The sequence below is a fragment of the Garra rufa genome, chromosome 3, assembly GCF_049309525.1.
Source record: "Garra rufa chromosome 3, GarRuf1.0, whole genome shotgun sequence".
NCBI lineage: Eukaryota > Metazoa > Chordata > Actinopteri > Cypriniformes > Cyprinidae > Garra > Garra rufa.
In genome coordinates, this window is record NC_133363.1 from 46,601,035 (window position 1) to 46,616,469 (window position 15,435).

The window sequence follows — 15,435 nt, forward strand, 5'->3', positions numbered from 1 at the left end:
TTTAAAAATATATAGTGTATTTCAGAGTGAAAAAAAATCTAATGTTAAATATTCAAAATACATAATGTGTTTTGCATTGCACAGTCTGCGTTCATTCAAACTGTGCTACAAAACAAGAAATACAGTAGTCCTGACAAGTGCACTTAATGCTGACGACTGTACAAACGACGCACCCTACATAGGCACTTTAGAACTGGGTGGTTGAGAACGGACAACAGTGGTTCGTCGTCTCGCGAGAACTCTACAGTTTGTTTGTTTGGTTTTTTTTTCTTAGTCGATTATGCTTATTATAAGGAGTCTCCCCCTACCGACACAGCAGTGCAGTACGACTCTTCTCCTAGTTCCGTCAGAGGCTTGATCCAGCGTTAAAATCAGACAGGCGAGACTATAATTCACTCCCTTCACGCTACCCCCAGCCCAGTTGTCCTGCTTTTGCTTATCGCCCTACGGCACGGCAACAAATCTGGCTTTCTTCATTCAAGGACAGGCAGAGGAGGGGAAGAGCCCGGGGGAGAGGCGCTGAAGCAAAGCCGGCTTGGGAACGGGAATCGCCAGGTACAATTTAGGCATCTTTGCGGCTTCTGTCAGGTTTTACTTGGGCACTTCATATGCTGTTCAGCTGACTGGTACAACAGGCAACACTGTGTAAAAATAATAACATATACAGATGATGCGATCAGAATGCGTGAATTTGCCGTCAGTGTGGGAGCGCATCTACTCGGGGCATATTTACATTTCGTTTCATGTTGCAAATACAAACGATGAAGGCAGCTTACTGTATTTATTATATTATGGTTTATATATAGCATGTTGTCGTTGATGTTGTTATACAGTAATGAATACTGAGATGTCTCGTGCGCTTTTAATTAGGAGTAAGCTATATAATAAACATTAACGGCTTTGATTATTGCAGTTTTATGTCATTTTACAGGCCAAACCGATTATGGTTGCATAATTGTAATATGAATCACTGCCTTTATTTATTTTTATTTTATAGTCCGCTAAATAAGGACGTTAATGCTACAATTACGTACATTGTAAACAAGGCAGAAAAACGAATAACATTGAGAGTATTCGATGCTTGCGCCTTTAATGGTCATTTTTGTGGCGCTAAAAAATGGATGTAATTAGACGTGCTGGAGAAATACACTGGCGCAAGCGCACTCGGAGGCCCTGGTTCCCTAAAATTAAGTCTTGTTTACCTTCAGCACCTGTCTACTTGTAACCTTCCCGTCTCCTTTGGTTTTCAACCACTTCATTAGAGCGCCAGTCGGTCGCTGGTTTGCTTTTAAAGCCTGCTTTAAATTACGTGCGTCTGTGATATCTGCTTATTTATGGTCACCGCAAAGCAAAGGTAATTTGAAGTATAACATGTCCACTCATAGTTTTCAAATCTAAACTAGATTAATTGGTTCATTGTATTGTTTGTTATGGGTATTTGTGTCTTGTTTACACGTATTTTAACGCACTGGGTCGTTCCTGATATGCTGTGCATTGCCATGTCTCCATCATATCTACACTCCCGAATAGTAAACATGTAAGACATTGGTTTTCTTTTAACCCAGTATCACAATCATGCAAACATATGGATGTATTTTAAATAACTGAATCTCTTTTTGCAGTTTTTTCATCTTTTACACTGTCAGGTTATTCAAAATATTACTAATAAAATGTTTCTAACAAAACATTGTTTTTTGGGAATCTCTTTTTCTCTGTATGTCCTCACTTTCTTTTGTTGTTTCTCTTGAACTATCAAAAGCCAAGCTGGAATGACATCATCCTCCAGGCAGTGACATTGATGAACCAATGTCACATTTTCCTAAAAAAAAAGGGTTAAAAACATCCAAATTAAGCCCTTTACTGAGAAATGGCTTCACTGTATCATTTTATGTCCATCCTCTGGTTAATTTTCTTGCCATTGTGTAAATATTTAAGCTACATTTAATCAAAATTTAAGTGCCTGCACTCACAAACAAACCTCTTAAGTTAAGTTACACTACTGAGGGTTTTCTTAACTTGACCAGAGCATTTTTCTGAAAGTCTGTCTGATATGCCTGCATTACAACACAGGCATATTGATTTAAGTTAGAGAGCTCAAAATATACCGCATAACAAGAATGACCCACTTGGTCTCACAATTACGTAGAGACTTCTGACTCAGATGTTGATGCAGTTATGATAAGCTTTTAGACTTCAGAAGCTGTGCTCCACTGGGAAAAGTTAATTATAGTCGTACAACTGCCTCAGAGAAGGCAATTAACGTTAACATTCTATTGTATCATGCACACTACCTCATCAGCTGGGGGATTGTTTGAAAGCTTAAAATATTGTGGTTGTAATTGTAATAATAGCGTCTCTACAGTTGGCTTCTGGACAGCTCGAGCACAAGTGTGTATGTGTTGGCACGTGTTCGCTACGGAGCTCTCTCTCATGAAATATTAGACGGACAGGCCACGAAACGGAAAATTCCATCGATCTCAGTGGCGCTCATCAAACTGTCAGTTTTGAAATGTTTTGGCCTGTTGGTCGTGTCACGCTGTAGGTACTAAGATATGACAGCATGAATAAAACGTCATTTAGGTTTGCTGGTAGTATTAATTCCATCGAAATCTTTGGTAGATGGAAAATCTGACTAATTTAGATATTTAAAGTAATCATGTTTATTATATTCTAGGCTTTTCTGCAATTGTAAAGGGTTTATTCTCCCCGTATTACACACAAAAAGTAAGCAACAGTCTTAGAGATGGAAAAAATGGTGAAATTAAGTAAGAGAGGATGCAATGGGTAGTGCAGGCTCTTAATTTCCATGGCAACAGAGTTCAACCTGAGATAGATTAAGGTTTACTGGCAATGATTGTGACAAATGCAAAGAATGAGAAAAGGACAAATAGCCTTCTCATTAAATTGAAAAAGACAGGCTATCCTGTCCTCATCCTATCTCATAGGAAAGCATTGTGGAAAGTTAGACAGAGAGAGAAAGAGGTGTGTTTAATGACATGATGGTGGGCACAACAACGTGTAATCCCAAGCTGAAAGCAAACCCCCAGTGAACTTCATACATGGATTCCAGGATCTAATTTGAGTCCGGCCTGCCTCTCCCCCTCTGCCTATGCCCGATCCCCGCTTATAGCTACCCTTGCCCCCCGTTTCCGGCATGCAGCTGTCTTTTAAGATATTAATAAATCCATTGAGACACCGTGACTGATGAATTGCATTGCAGTCCCACAAGCCTCTTTTCACTATTGAGTCCAATATAAGCTTGCTTGTTATTTTAAGATCGGTTTCTCTGAAACCACCAATAGATTATGTAATGAGCAGTCTAGTTTAATGCATTTGGCACCAATTCCTTATTAAGATATCTTTATAATCCTTTGAGGGGCTGTATTTCATTCTTTAAAACACAAAATACTATATTTATGAACTTCTTCTTTTATGATCTTCTTGTGTGATACAAATGATGACAGAATTGTCATTTTTTGGGCAAACTGTCTTTCAAATTGTATAAGGGTTGGATTGCCAAGATCACTTAAGTGATGCTTTGTGTAGCATATACATAGCAGATAAAGGGTTGGATGGACTGAGAGGCAGATGGGCTGACAGAGAGAAGTGACACCCTCAAAAATAGAACCCCACACAGCCAAGGAGGCAGGGGAAACAGAAATAGCCTTGTTTAAACAGACACTCACACAGCTGCAGTCAAATTCATGCGCTCCTATCCCTAACGGTGCCCCCAGAACTAATCCAGTCAGCATAGCAACCAGGCAACATGTAAAACATAAACATCCACCTCACAGGTGTGTTTGTGGATTTGGAAAGTGAGCATTAACTTAACTACAGCTGAGTTTCTCTATGGATCAGTCTTTTTTGGTTGGTAAAACTGTTGCATCCTGTTTGGCCTTGAAATCCGTGTCAACGTTCTTGCAGTCACACTAGGTTCTGAGCATGCAATTGACCTATCGGTAAGCCCATCCCCTCGAATACAGATGAGCCAGTGGCAGCTGAGTATCAACTCAGACATCTGTAGGTTTCAGCACCATAGAGAAACAGCGGAAGATCCAAAGCTTTTGTCGGTTTGATGATGTTTATGCTACAAAAATGGTAAAACGATGTACCTGGGTTAGTTGTAACACCAATTCCAGGTATCCTGAGAGGATAGGCAATTGAATTTGGAATTCATTTTCTGGTTGTCATACTCTAATTAAGTTACAGTTTTCATCTTAAAGCATGTTAATGTCATCTTGTGCTTCAGCAAGGTATCTCTGGCTAAAACTAGCTAATGTTAAAGTTAGTGAGTCCATGCTAATGTACAAACCTTAATAGCTAACTGTTCTCACGTCACTTACAGTGTAGGTCTACATTTCAGTATCTTAAACTGGTTAAATGTAAATGTAACATAAGGCTTCTAACGCTTGCATTGCGATCTAAAAACCATAGCTTCCAAATGAATCCTCTTACCCACCATATACTTTTTAAAATCTTTTATATATCCCTCCATGACATATTTGAGTCCTACTTGAATGCTCCTCAACAAGAGGTGGTCCTTCTGTGTCCAAAGTTTAAAAAACATCTTGGTACAAGGTTTTCACACTGACAGCTGTCATTGTAAGACAGTTGGTAACTCCATTTGTTTGTCCGAGTGAGCAACAGGTAACTAAGGGGGGCGAGGCTTACCGATAAGTCAATTACTACATGCGTATGAATTAAACTTAACAGATCACAAATCTATTTTGTTGCCTCGGTTTTTCATGTTTTGTCTTTCATTTATAGGTCATACTGAGCTTGGCTCAGAACAGTGAGATTGCTGTCGTTTCCCAACCACCAAAAGAAAAGTCACCATGAAGACCTCAGACATTTTCTTTCTGCCTGCTGTGCTCTTCATGTTCCTCTTCCACTGCTGTCTTGCACAGAGCGAATCCGACCTGGTAGTAGCAACAAGGTTGGGCCGTGTGCAGGGCGTACGCTTGCCTGTTCCAGACCGGAGTCATGTAATCGCTTTCTTGGGCATCCCATATGCTGAACCTCCTCTTGGGAAGAGGCGTTTCAAGAAAGCAGAGCCCAAAAAGCCTTGGAATGGGGTCTTCGAGGCTAGAGACTATCCAAATGCCTGCTATCAGTTCGTAGACACCTCTTACCCAGGCTTTCCAGGTATCGAGATGTGGAACCCCAACAGAATGATGAGCGAGGACTGCCTTTACCTTAATGTGTGGGTACCTCCTACTCCTAGGCCCCAGAACCTCACAGTCATGGTCTGGATATACGGTGGCGGCTTCTACAGTGGCTCCTCCTCTCTTGATGTCTACGATGGACGCTACTTGGCTTACTCCGAAAAGGTAGTGGTTGTGTCTATGAACTATCGTGTTGGAGCTTTTGGATTCCTCGCCCTCAACGGCTCATCAGAAGCACCAGGAAATGTGGGTCTCCTTGACCAGAGATTGGCTCTCCAGTGGGTCCAAGAAAACATCCACTTCTTTGGCGGTAATCCAAAACAGGTCACCATTTTTGGAGAAAGTGCTGGGGGAGCATCAGTCGGCATGCACGTTCTGTCACCAGACAGCCGCCCGTTCTTCACTCGTGTCATAATGCAGAGCGGTGTTCCTAATACACCCTGGGCAACTGTTAGCTTTGACGAGGCCCGTCGGAGGGCCACCTTGTTGGGCAAACTTGTCGGCTGCAGCGAGGGTAACGACACTGAGCTGGTTGACTGTCTGAGGAACAAACATCCACAGGAACTAATTGACCAGGAGTGGCAAGTTCTCCCCTATAGCAGCCTGTTCCGCTTTTCTTTTGTGCCTGTCATAGATGGTGTTTTCCTTCCTGACACCCCAGAAGCCATGATTAATTCAGGTAACTTCAAGTACACTCAGATCTTGTTGGGTGTTAATCAAGATGAGGGATCTTACTTCTTGTTGTACGGTGCACCGGGATTCAGTAAAGACAATGAGAGCTTGATATCGCGAGAAGACTTTCTTGAAGGTGTGAAGATGAGTGTTCCTCATGCTAATGAGATTGGCTTGGAGGCAGTTATCCTTCAGTACACTGACTGGATGGATGAGAACAACCCCCAGAAGAATAGAGATGCAATGGACGATATTGTTGGAGATCAAAATGTCATCTGTCCTCTGCAGCACTTTGCAAGGTCATACGCTCAGCACACTAGCCTCAACTCTCAGCCAGGAGCTGCGGCTCCTGGGACACTAGGCTGGGGAAACTCAGGACCAACAAACTACAACAGTGGCAACTCACATGGTAAGTTCATTATAATAGTAAAGAATAGGGCCGTTACGATTCCTCAATTCAATTAGAGTACTTGACTTTAAAAAAATCCTTGATTGCATTTTGCCCGTGTTGAGTAACAGCAAAATACTGGAAGTGGGCATTCAATCAAAATGCATTATTAGATGGTTTTTCAAGGCTGCATGATATATTAGACCCAATAAAAAAATCATAATAAAGCATAATGCTATTGTGAATTCACAAAGCTACAATTCAATTATTCATATGCGTGTAGGTTACATACATGCTTGTCAGAGTGGCTCTGTTGATAATAAATGCTGCTCCACACAAACTGTTATTATTTACATGTGTGGAGCATCTCAAACTCAATCTCTGCATTTTGTTGTGAGTTTGGGTTTATTACAACGTTCATCTGGGAACACAACCTGAGCATTTGTAAGGTAAATAATTTATAAACCTAAGCAAACTCAGAGGAATACATCAATATCTTTCTTAATATGCTAACTGTTCATCGTGATTTCAAAATAAAGGTTTAAACCTTTGCTCTGAGTTTACACGTTTTGATGTGCACGTATTCAAGAAATTACAGTGGCTGAAGTATTTCTGTTATAAAGAAATGGCCAAATATTAAAGATTAAGTGGACATTTTAATTAAATGTTGTTTAGTCAATATCAAACAAGGATTAGATTGCACAGTAAAGTGTAAAAACAATCGTCAGGCCGTTGGCACCCTCTGCAGGCATTTGTTATAATGCGTAATGTACATTAACTATTGTTGATATTAGATTATGAATTTTAACACTTTTGTATAATAAAAACATATGATTACTTGCTTTTTAAACTTTATTTGAACTAAATAGCCTCACTGCTAATATATATATATATATGTATTTTAACTTTTTTAAAGGCTATTGTTTGCTTAGGTCTATTTTTATTACCACAAAAAAAAGTAAAATCTGAATACTCGATTAATCACCAGAATAATAGAACGTTAGTGACAGCCCTAGTATAAAATAAACATAGTGTAAAACACTCCGGTGTGAAGAGGCGGCCATTAATAAATTTGAAAACAGGTGTCAGTATGATGTCTAAGCGAAACACAACTTTACAGAGCGTATCTTTAATGTGAAATAATTCACGGCCCAGTTTTCTCAATCTGAACTGCCCCTCTTCGCCCTTAGGTGCTGTGTACCTGTACCTGTTTGACCACCGAGCCTCAAACTTGGCCTGGCCTGAGTGGATGGGAGTAATCCATGGTTATGAGATTGAGTTTGTGTTTGGCCTGCCATTAGAGAAACGACTCAATTACACAGCAGAAGAAGAGAAACTCAGTCGACGAATGATGAGATACTGGGCCAATTTTGCCCGTACTGGGTAAGAGAAATAACTAACCCATGAAAGATTTGTCATATAATTTTTTTTTTGAAATCTATTAGTTATGGAATGTTTTAACTCCATGTTTTTCTTTTTTTGTCTACATGAAGTAATCCCAACATTAACACCGATGGCACTATGGACAGCCGAAGACGGTGGCCTCAATATACAGCTACTGACCAAAAGCATGTGGGCTTGAACACAGAACCGCTGAAGGTGCACAAGGGTCTAAGAACGCAGGTTTGTGCTCTGTGGAACCGCTTCCTGCCTCGCCTGCTTAACATTACAGGTAATGAAACCAACCAGTATATTCTACTATCATGCAAATAGATTTTCTTATATTTATTAACAGAGGAACTACAGAGGAACTGCAGGTCATTTTTGTAGAATTTAGTTTGAAGGTGAGAAACTGCAGGCTTGTGTTTTATGGACAGGTCAGTGGAATTTATGGTTGTTTAGGAAAGGGAGTCTACATAACAGAAGTAAGATTAAATCATCTTACAAAATACGTGTTAGGTTCTGTTTATCTACTTGATTTCCCTCTATCTCTCATTTCTTTCTTTGGGCAATTTTGAAGGCTGAAATAAACTGTAGTCAATTATGATTTTCAGAAATTAAAAGTGAGAATGTGTGTAGATTTATTGTATATTCAGGGGTATATTAAGCGGCATATTATCAGATTTTTTTGGCTTCCTTCTGTGGGCAAAAGAGGTTCAAAGAACATACAGTAATAGCTATAATATAAACCATTTGCAATTTCTCAAGGAAATGCCTTGTCTGTGCAAATGTATCTTTTGTGCTCCGAGTCTAAACAAATGTCCTTTGCCAACTATTACACTGGAAGTGAACCAGAATATGAAGCAATTAAACACTTGCTCTTTTAGGTGGGGGCAGGGAGGGTTGTACAGGCCTGTCTATACTGACTTAAAATCGTAAATTATAAATTCTCCTGTGGGGGCTTTTGGCAGCTGCTTTGTTAAATGGGTGGGAACTTTAAAGGGATGTGGTACTGCTGAGTAGTTTAATGGATTACTTAATTTTTACAGCTCAATGTATAGAAACGTTCCTATTTTCTTTCTAAAATCATCTTTCCCCATCAACTTATTGTCATATTTCTTTCCCAGACAACATTGACGATGTTGAGCGACAGTGGAAAGTGGAGTTCCATCGCTGGAGCTCTTACATGATGCACTGGAAGAGCCAGTTCGACCATTACAGCAAGCAGGAGCGCTGCACAGATCTCTAGATAAATCTGACGTAAGAAAGTGTAGATCAAAGAAAGAGAAATCCGATGACCATAACCCTTAATAGTCTCTTTCAGAACGGCAAAGGTTGCCAAAGCTTTTTCGTTGATTACTATCTCAGAGCAGGCATGAGAATGAATTTGTGAATTTGTGACTGTTGCACTTTTGTTTCTCCCTGTGTAGGATATAATTCTTGTTAACCAATTATGTGACAAAATATAAGTGGTATCTTCCAGTATACAAGGAGAGGTGGTGAATTCAAGCTGCTATTAGAGATTATCAAGTGCTATGGTCATCAAATGTACGTATCAGAAAAAAAAATGTTATAGTTATATTACCTCTAAACAGTGAGCGTGCATGTCTGTTCCACCAGAACCTAGAAACCCTCATTTACACTGGTCCTCAGGATCCCACTTTTTTATTATTTTTTGTTCATTTTGTTTTTATCCTGTTTTCTTATAGGCTTACATTTATAAAGGCTGCTTCACAGTACATTTATCTCTGTATCTACCACATCTACTCAGTATTCCATGTGCTAGTTTATCCCAGTTATCATGTGAACTTGTCTGCTGTCTCTGCTTTCCGACTGTGGTCCAACTCAATATACTAATACTTCATGCAGAAATCAGGAGCCATTTAATTTAATGTATGTTGTCTAACTGTACTGAATTGTTTCTGTGTGGGCAAGTCTGTGTGTATTTTAATGTACTAATATTTTTATTTCGATTGCTACTTACATTGCATGCATTCTAGTGCCCACAGCATGACTCTTCTCGTGTACGTATGAGAGAGAAAGTCTGTGTTTACCATATACCAACTACATAGGTCAATATACGCGTTTATATGTGGAACACTGCTCGTGAATTCACCTCTTCTTAGTGCAAATTTCATACGGGCATTGTATGTTTGACTGTTTTATCTTAGACAGAGAAAGAGAGCTTGGTGAGTAAGACTAATGCTGTCTGTGTGCCAAAGGGTCAATATCATTTTTTTCCCCTTGCTGTCTCCCTCTCTCGATGGGAAAGGCTTCTCATTACGATAATGGAGGGAGAGTAATTTACTTAGTGCTCATTTGAAATGACAGCCCGCTGTGTCAGCCATCTTAACTCCAGCCCTACCTTCACCCTTTTGATGCAGTAGGAGGAGGATGAAGGAAAACACAGACAAAGGGAAGCTGTGAGGACAAACAAGAATACAGGGTTATAAAAGCCACTCCGATCATGTTCTATATTTATTGTAATATTTGATGTATTTCTTTTTTTTATATATATAAGTAAATTATTTGCATGATTGCATCAAAAGAACTCATGTGGAGTGCTTTTAGTTAGCTTAAAACAGAGCAAATATTTTATTTTTGTGTATTTATTAATTAAGAGTGTGGAATTGCATACATATATTTGCATTTTGCCTGTGAATCTGGATCAAACATTATTTTGTATTTTACTGTGTGAATGTATCATTCTGTCATACACACTGTCTCAATGTGCATATTCATGTTTGCTATGAACATGCTCAATTTGTGAATGCTAGTCTATGCCTGTCTCATTAACTTCCCGTCGGCCTAAATCTAGTGTACTTGTCTAGAACTGTTTTGTTAACACTGTGGAAGAGATCTGACTCTTCTGTGCTGTTAAGACAGTTGACTCTGAATATGACTGGAATTAGCTTTAAACAATGCCATTTAAGTGAAAATAATATATCGTACTAGCTAGACAAGTGTCACAAGGCAAATACGGTATAATTATGCGTTTGTTTATGGGTCTGAATGACAGCTGCTTTTCCTTCAACTCCCTTCAGATCCCCTTGTGCATGCCCTAGACATGACCTCCTCTGTATTATGTGCTTTAAAAATTGACTGTTATCCTCTCTGACCATATTAGTGCTGATGTCTGTTAATAATATTACACATTATAATAGCCCAGATATAGATATCGATGTTAGCAATAACAAAATACACTTAAAAAGAGATATTTATTCAAATGCATTGATGCTCATGTAACGTCACTGAATTGACTGATAAAAACAGTGGTCATGAATTGAGAGCACTGATCATGGGTATTGTAACTGTCTATAAATCAACTGTTTATTCAAAGCAATATAGAGTGCCATATGCTATCCTACAGATATTTTTCTTCAGTTTTTAATGTCGTTGTTTGTCAAATTAGCGTCACCTTTAGTTTTGGCTTTATAGGTTTGCTAATTTTCTAAATTGAGGCAAGCAAATTAGTTGCCATTGAGGATTCCTGCCTCTTGATTTCATCACAAAGATAAAATGTTAACTATATTGTAAATCCATATTATTCTACCCCAAATATATGTAGAACATTGCACATGGCTGAACAAGCATATTATGTTCTGCATTTGTTGCACTTTGACAACAAACATATAATAATAGCAATCACTGTTATTCTTGTTGTTGTACTTTTTTAAATTATTTTGAATAATTTGGTCCAGATATTGCCCGCTGTGTCAAATTAGTGCCAAACATGTATAGTGACAGCATCGTGCAAATCCTCCGCATGGTGTTACTTGTCATATCCGCCCTCTCTGGGCACCATATCAGAAGCTTTCCAACGCAAACTCAATAAACAGTTATTGACTTAATTAAAGGAAAGCTGCTTGATTGTGTGGTTCTTCTCTCATTCAAAACATCTGAACATGAGGTCTAGTTGACAGGTTTGTGCACTAGAGGGCAGTACACACTAATATAGAAATGATACGTTGTACAAGTCCTTTCAATGTACTTTTAGTTGTATTAATCTTTGTATGCATTATTTTTAATTAAATTAACTACATACAAAATATTAATAATAATAAAAACAGTAAACGACATAATTTGTCGTTATATTTTTATTTCTTTTAAAAAAGCGTTTTCCTCTCAGTAACCACAAACACAAACAAGGTGTTTAAAAAACAACAGGAAACCTATCGCTTCAGCCATCATACGTTGATTTTGGGGAAAGTATATTTATATGAAAACTATATATGCAGAGGATAGTAGAGAAAAATTAAACTAAGCAAAGCATATGAAAAGAAATAGCGAATGAACTGCGCAATTCCTACGCAGCTTTGATTGTACTGAGTACTACTTTGGTGTTGACCAATAACAACCGACAGCTGTAATTTAGACCAATAAGCGCCATTGAATCACAGTGTCATCTTTATGGCGCACTTATGCTACCCGTTTAGTTAAGAATGCTTTTATTATCATTTTCATAATGTAAATAGTTGAAGAATAAGTATAGCGGTGGTTTTAAATCAATCATTGGTACCCAACTCGGCTAGCGGTGTCCTAACATTTGTAAAGCGCAGTGCTTGTTTCTCAGTTGTAAATCAAAACAATGACTTCAGCCTCTACCAAGGTAAACGTGTTGATAAATATGGTAAAGCAAGATTCAAATGTTTACCTTGATAGTACACATCCTTGTTAATTGCCTCCGTACTGGACGTGTTTTTCTTGTTTTGTTTAAGCTGTAGGCTAGCATGCTAACTATCAACCTAATATCAGTTTCAAAACATAAGTTTTCGTATACACTCGCTACAGTATTTATTGCATGTTTCACGTATTTAGGTTGGTGAGATCTTTTCTGCGGCTGGAGCTGCATTCACAAAATTGGGAGAGCTAACCATGCAGCTGCATCCAGTGGCAGATATTAGTCCAGCAGGGTGAGACACTCTATTTACCGTCATGTCCTTTCATATACACACTGCATCAGGCTTTTGGTATGATATAATTAGTTTCTTACAAATCTAAAGTGTGTATATTACACATATAAACACTTTGTTAATTTTATAAGGTATGTATTTTGTCCAGCCCCACTCTTTGTAATGCGTATGGTCATTACATGAAAAATATTTACAATAATGATTTTATTTTTGGCTTTTCCTAAAGAATCCCTCAAAGTTTACCAGCTCATTGTCTTATTTGGCCTATAATATAATACTTTATTAAGTCAAATAGATTAGGAATAAATTAGAAAATTAATGAGACATTTTTATGTAAACTTTTTAATATTATCCCACTTGGATTTGTACTTGCAATTGCTTCAGGATGTCATAGACAAGATAAAGTATTGTTTTCAATTACATTATGGGACTTCCATTGCTGTTTGTCTTGTCCCCACAAAAAAAAAAAAAAAAGCACACACACAATATAAGGACACCTGTCTCATATCCTTTTAATGTTACTGTGCGAGTCTGTAAATTTCAATTCTCAAGCAAATTTTAACTTTACACTTGAAGAGTTCATTTGCAAAAACTGAAAATTATGTTTTTAACCATTTTCAAAAATCATGTTTCTTTGAGCATTCCAATGAATCTCAGTCAAACTTCAGTTTTTATATATTTTAATATTAAGTAAAAATAACTAAAAAAGATACAGCTAACCAACACAATAAAAACATGACATCATAAAAAAACATCATTAAAAAAAAAACTGAGTCATCTGTTTTTGCAAATAAACTCTTCACTTCTCAATGCAGTTACAATATTTGAATTTTAAATCTGGAAAGGAATGCTGGTTTCTTGATTGCAATTGCTTATGTAAATTCAAGAAAAGCCAAAAAAGTATTTCAAAATGTTTTAATATACAGTAGTGGATCAAAACCTTTCGTCAAAATTGTCCTAAAAACAAAACAATACCCATTCTTGCCTTTGATTAACTTTTTTGAACCATTTCAAATGTTGACTACTATAAATAATATACTTGGTAATCTTTTCTATGTGTATGTTTGTAGGCCATACATAGTCATTATTCATTGTGTAGCTTGTCAGCATCTAATTAGACATTTCTTAAACATTAGGGCACAAATGAAAACAACAGTCAAGAGGAAGATTTATGAAGATGGTGGAGCTCCTTTATCCACTGATTCACCAAAGAAGAGTACCAAAAAGGTGCCGGTTTCTATGGCTCCCCCAGCCCCGCCTAAAGTCATCGCTGTGCCAACATCTCAGGTAGTGGTGACTGCGGGTTTACAGCGGCCAACCACAGGTCCATCTAGCATTAAGTCATCAAAGACAGCAGGTAAGCATTTCTTAAATGTTTAGTTCACCCAAAAATGAAAATTCTATGATTAATTACTCACCCTCATGTTGTTTCAAACCTGTAAGATGTTCGTTCATCTTCAGAAAACAAATTAAGATTTTTTTTGATGAATGGTATACGATATACAGATTTGGAATGACATGAGGGTAAGTAGTTAATCACAGAATTTTCATTTTTGAGTGAACTATCCCTGTAATGCATTCATTTTGTTGCATTTATTTTACACTAATTTCAGCATTTTGAAGAGTAAAATGTAACTACTGCATTCATGTAATTTTTTCTCAGATGTCACTCTCAGTGCACTGAATGACTCTGATGCCAACAGCGATCTGGTAGATATTGAAGGGTTGGGTGATAGTTCCACATCTAAAAAGCTTAATTTTGATCAAGGTAAGAAATAGCTTCCCATAAAGAAGTTTTCTCTACATTTTGAACAGAATTACTTATTTTTAGGTATGTATTTATATGGCTTAAATTGTGTGCTATTCAGTTTTTCTATTGTCTGTTATTTTCTTGTTCCCAGTTCTTAAGGGGAAAATAATATCAATATATTTTTTTTTTCCAGCAGATAGTCTAAATCTCGACTCCAGTCTCATCATGAATTCCAGTGACTTGCCATTGTTATCCCGCTGAAATCCTCATCATCTGCATCTTAAAATCAGGAAAAGGAACTAATCATGATTCAACTAATCGGGATTCAAGAAACCTTTTGAGAGAATTCTCTTTTTTTCCAGGAAAAGACTCATTTTTAAGTTAATAATGAAGCTAGGAGTATTTTATCATTGTAGGACACAGTTTTGAAAGATGCTAGCAAATATTGCTTAATACATATTTCTGTTCTGGGTCCAAAATGCGTAATTTCTAAAATAGGTTACTGTAAAGTCATTATTGTGTACATTTTGTCAATAAAGCATTATGACCATTACGTGGTTCTTTGGACTGAAGTTAGCCATGAACTATGAAATGCATTGCTAAGTGTCAAATCTTTGCTTGGTGCACTGTTTAAAAAAAAAAAAAAGTGGGGGATGTGGAGGTTTGTGAGTTTTTCTTCTTCCTTAGACAATTTGTAATATATTTGGTCTGTTTATCTTATCTTATTTTTTTTTTCCTTAAATGTTTTACACAAATGCAAAAAAAACCAACCCTTTTTTAAACTGGGGTTTGACTCAAGATGATCTTCGGCCAGTTTTTTCTGGAAAGCTTTTACAGTAGTGTGGCAGTGGCATCTTCAACTACATAAATGCAACTTAAGTTATGTTAAGTTATATTGACTTCAGATGTTTTTGATCAATAATGTTTTTTTGGTAACACTTTACAATAAGGTTCATTAGTTAACATTAGTTAACCATATTAGTTAACATGAACTAATAATGAACTGGACTTATACAGCATTTATTAATCTTTGTTAATGTTAATTTCAACATTTACTAATACATTATTAAAATTTTGTTAACATTAGTTAATGCAGTGTGAACTAACATGAACAAACAATGAACAACTGTATTTCCGTTAACTAACGTTAATAAAGATTAGTAAATA

At 37.3% G+C, this 15,435-nt stretch overlaps 2 protein-coding genes across 3 annotated transcripts; both read left to right on the forward strand.

The window, feature by feature from the left end:
• Positions 1-313: 313 nt before the first annotated feature.
• Positions 314-11,466, forward strand: ache (acetylcholinesterase (Yt blood group)). Its single transcript, XM_073836253.1, has 5 exons — positions 314-555; positions 4,768-6,246; positions 7,416-7,608; positions 7,719-7,897; positions 8,733-11,466. Exons 2-5 carry the CDS (start codon positions 4,836-4,838, stop codon positions 8,852-8,854), a joined length of 1,905 nt encoding a protein of 634 aa, XP_073692354.1. The 5' UTR covers positions 314-555; positions 4,768-4,835; the 3' UTR covers positions 8,855-11,466.
• Positions 11,467-12,004: 538 nt separating this feature from the next.
• LOC141332176 (BPTF-associated chromatin complex component 1) lies at positions 12,005-14,821 on the forward strand. 2 transcript variants are annotated; one of them, XM_073837284.1, is made up of 5 exons: positions 12,005-12,214; positions 12,424-12,518; positions 13,655-13,875; positions 14,182-14,286; positions 14,462-14,821. In XM_073837284.1, the coding sequence occupies exons 1-5, from the start codon at positions 12,194-12,196 to the stop codon at positions 14,527-14,529; spliced, it is 510 nt and encodes a 169-aa protein (XP_073693385.1). In that variant the 5' UTR covers positions 12,005-12,193; the 3' UTR covers positions 14,530-14,821. The 2 variants fall into 2 exon arrangements, with proteins under 2 accessions (XP_073693385.1, XP_073693386.1); XM_073837285.1 differs by having other exon boundaries at positions 14,465-14,821.
• Positions 14,822-15,435: the final 614 nt, after the last annotated feature.

Coding starts and splice junctions, on each gene's coding strand:
- ache (XM_073836253.1), top strand. CDS start 4,836: ATGAAGACCTCAGACATTTTCTTTCTGCCTGCTGTGCTCTTCATGTTC. Junction 6,247..7,415: donor CAACAGTGGCAACTCACATG/GTAAGTTCATTA, acceptor CTTCGCCCTTAG/GTGCTGTGTACCTGTACCTG. Junction 7,898..8,732: donor TCGCCTGCTTAACATTACAG/GTAATGAAACCA, acceptor TTTCTTTCCCAG/ACAACATTGACGATGTTGAG.
- LOC141332176 (XM_073837284.1), top strand. CDS start 12,194: ATGACTTCAGCCTCTACCAAG. Junction 12,215..12,423: donor TGACTTCAGCCTCTACCAAG/GTAAACGTGTTG, acceptor TCACGTATTTAG/GTTGGTGAGATCTTTTCTGC. Junction 12,519..13,654: donor GCAGATATTAGTCCAGCAGG/GTGAGACACTCT, acceptor CTTAAACATTAG/GGCACAAATGAAAACAACAG.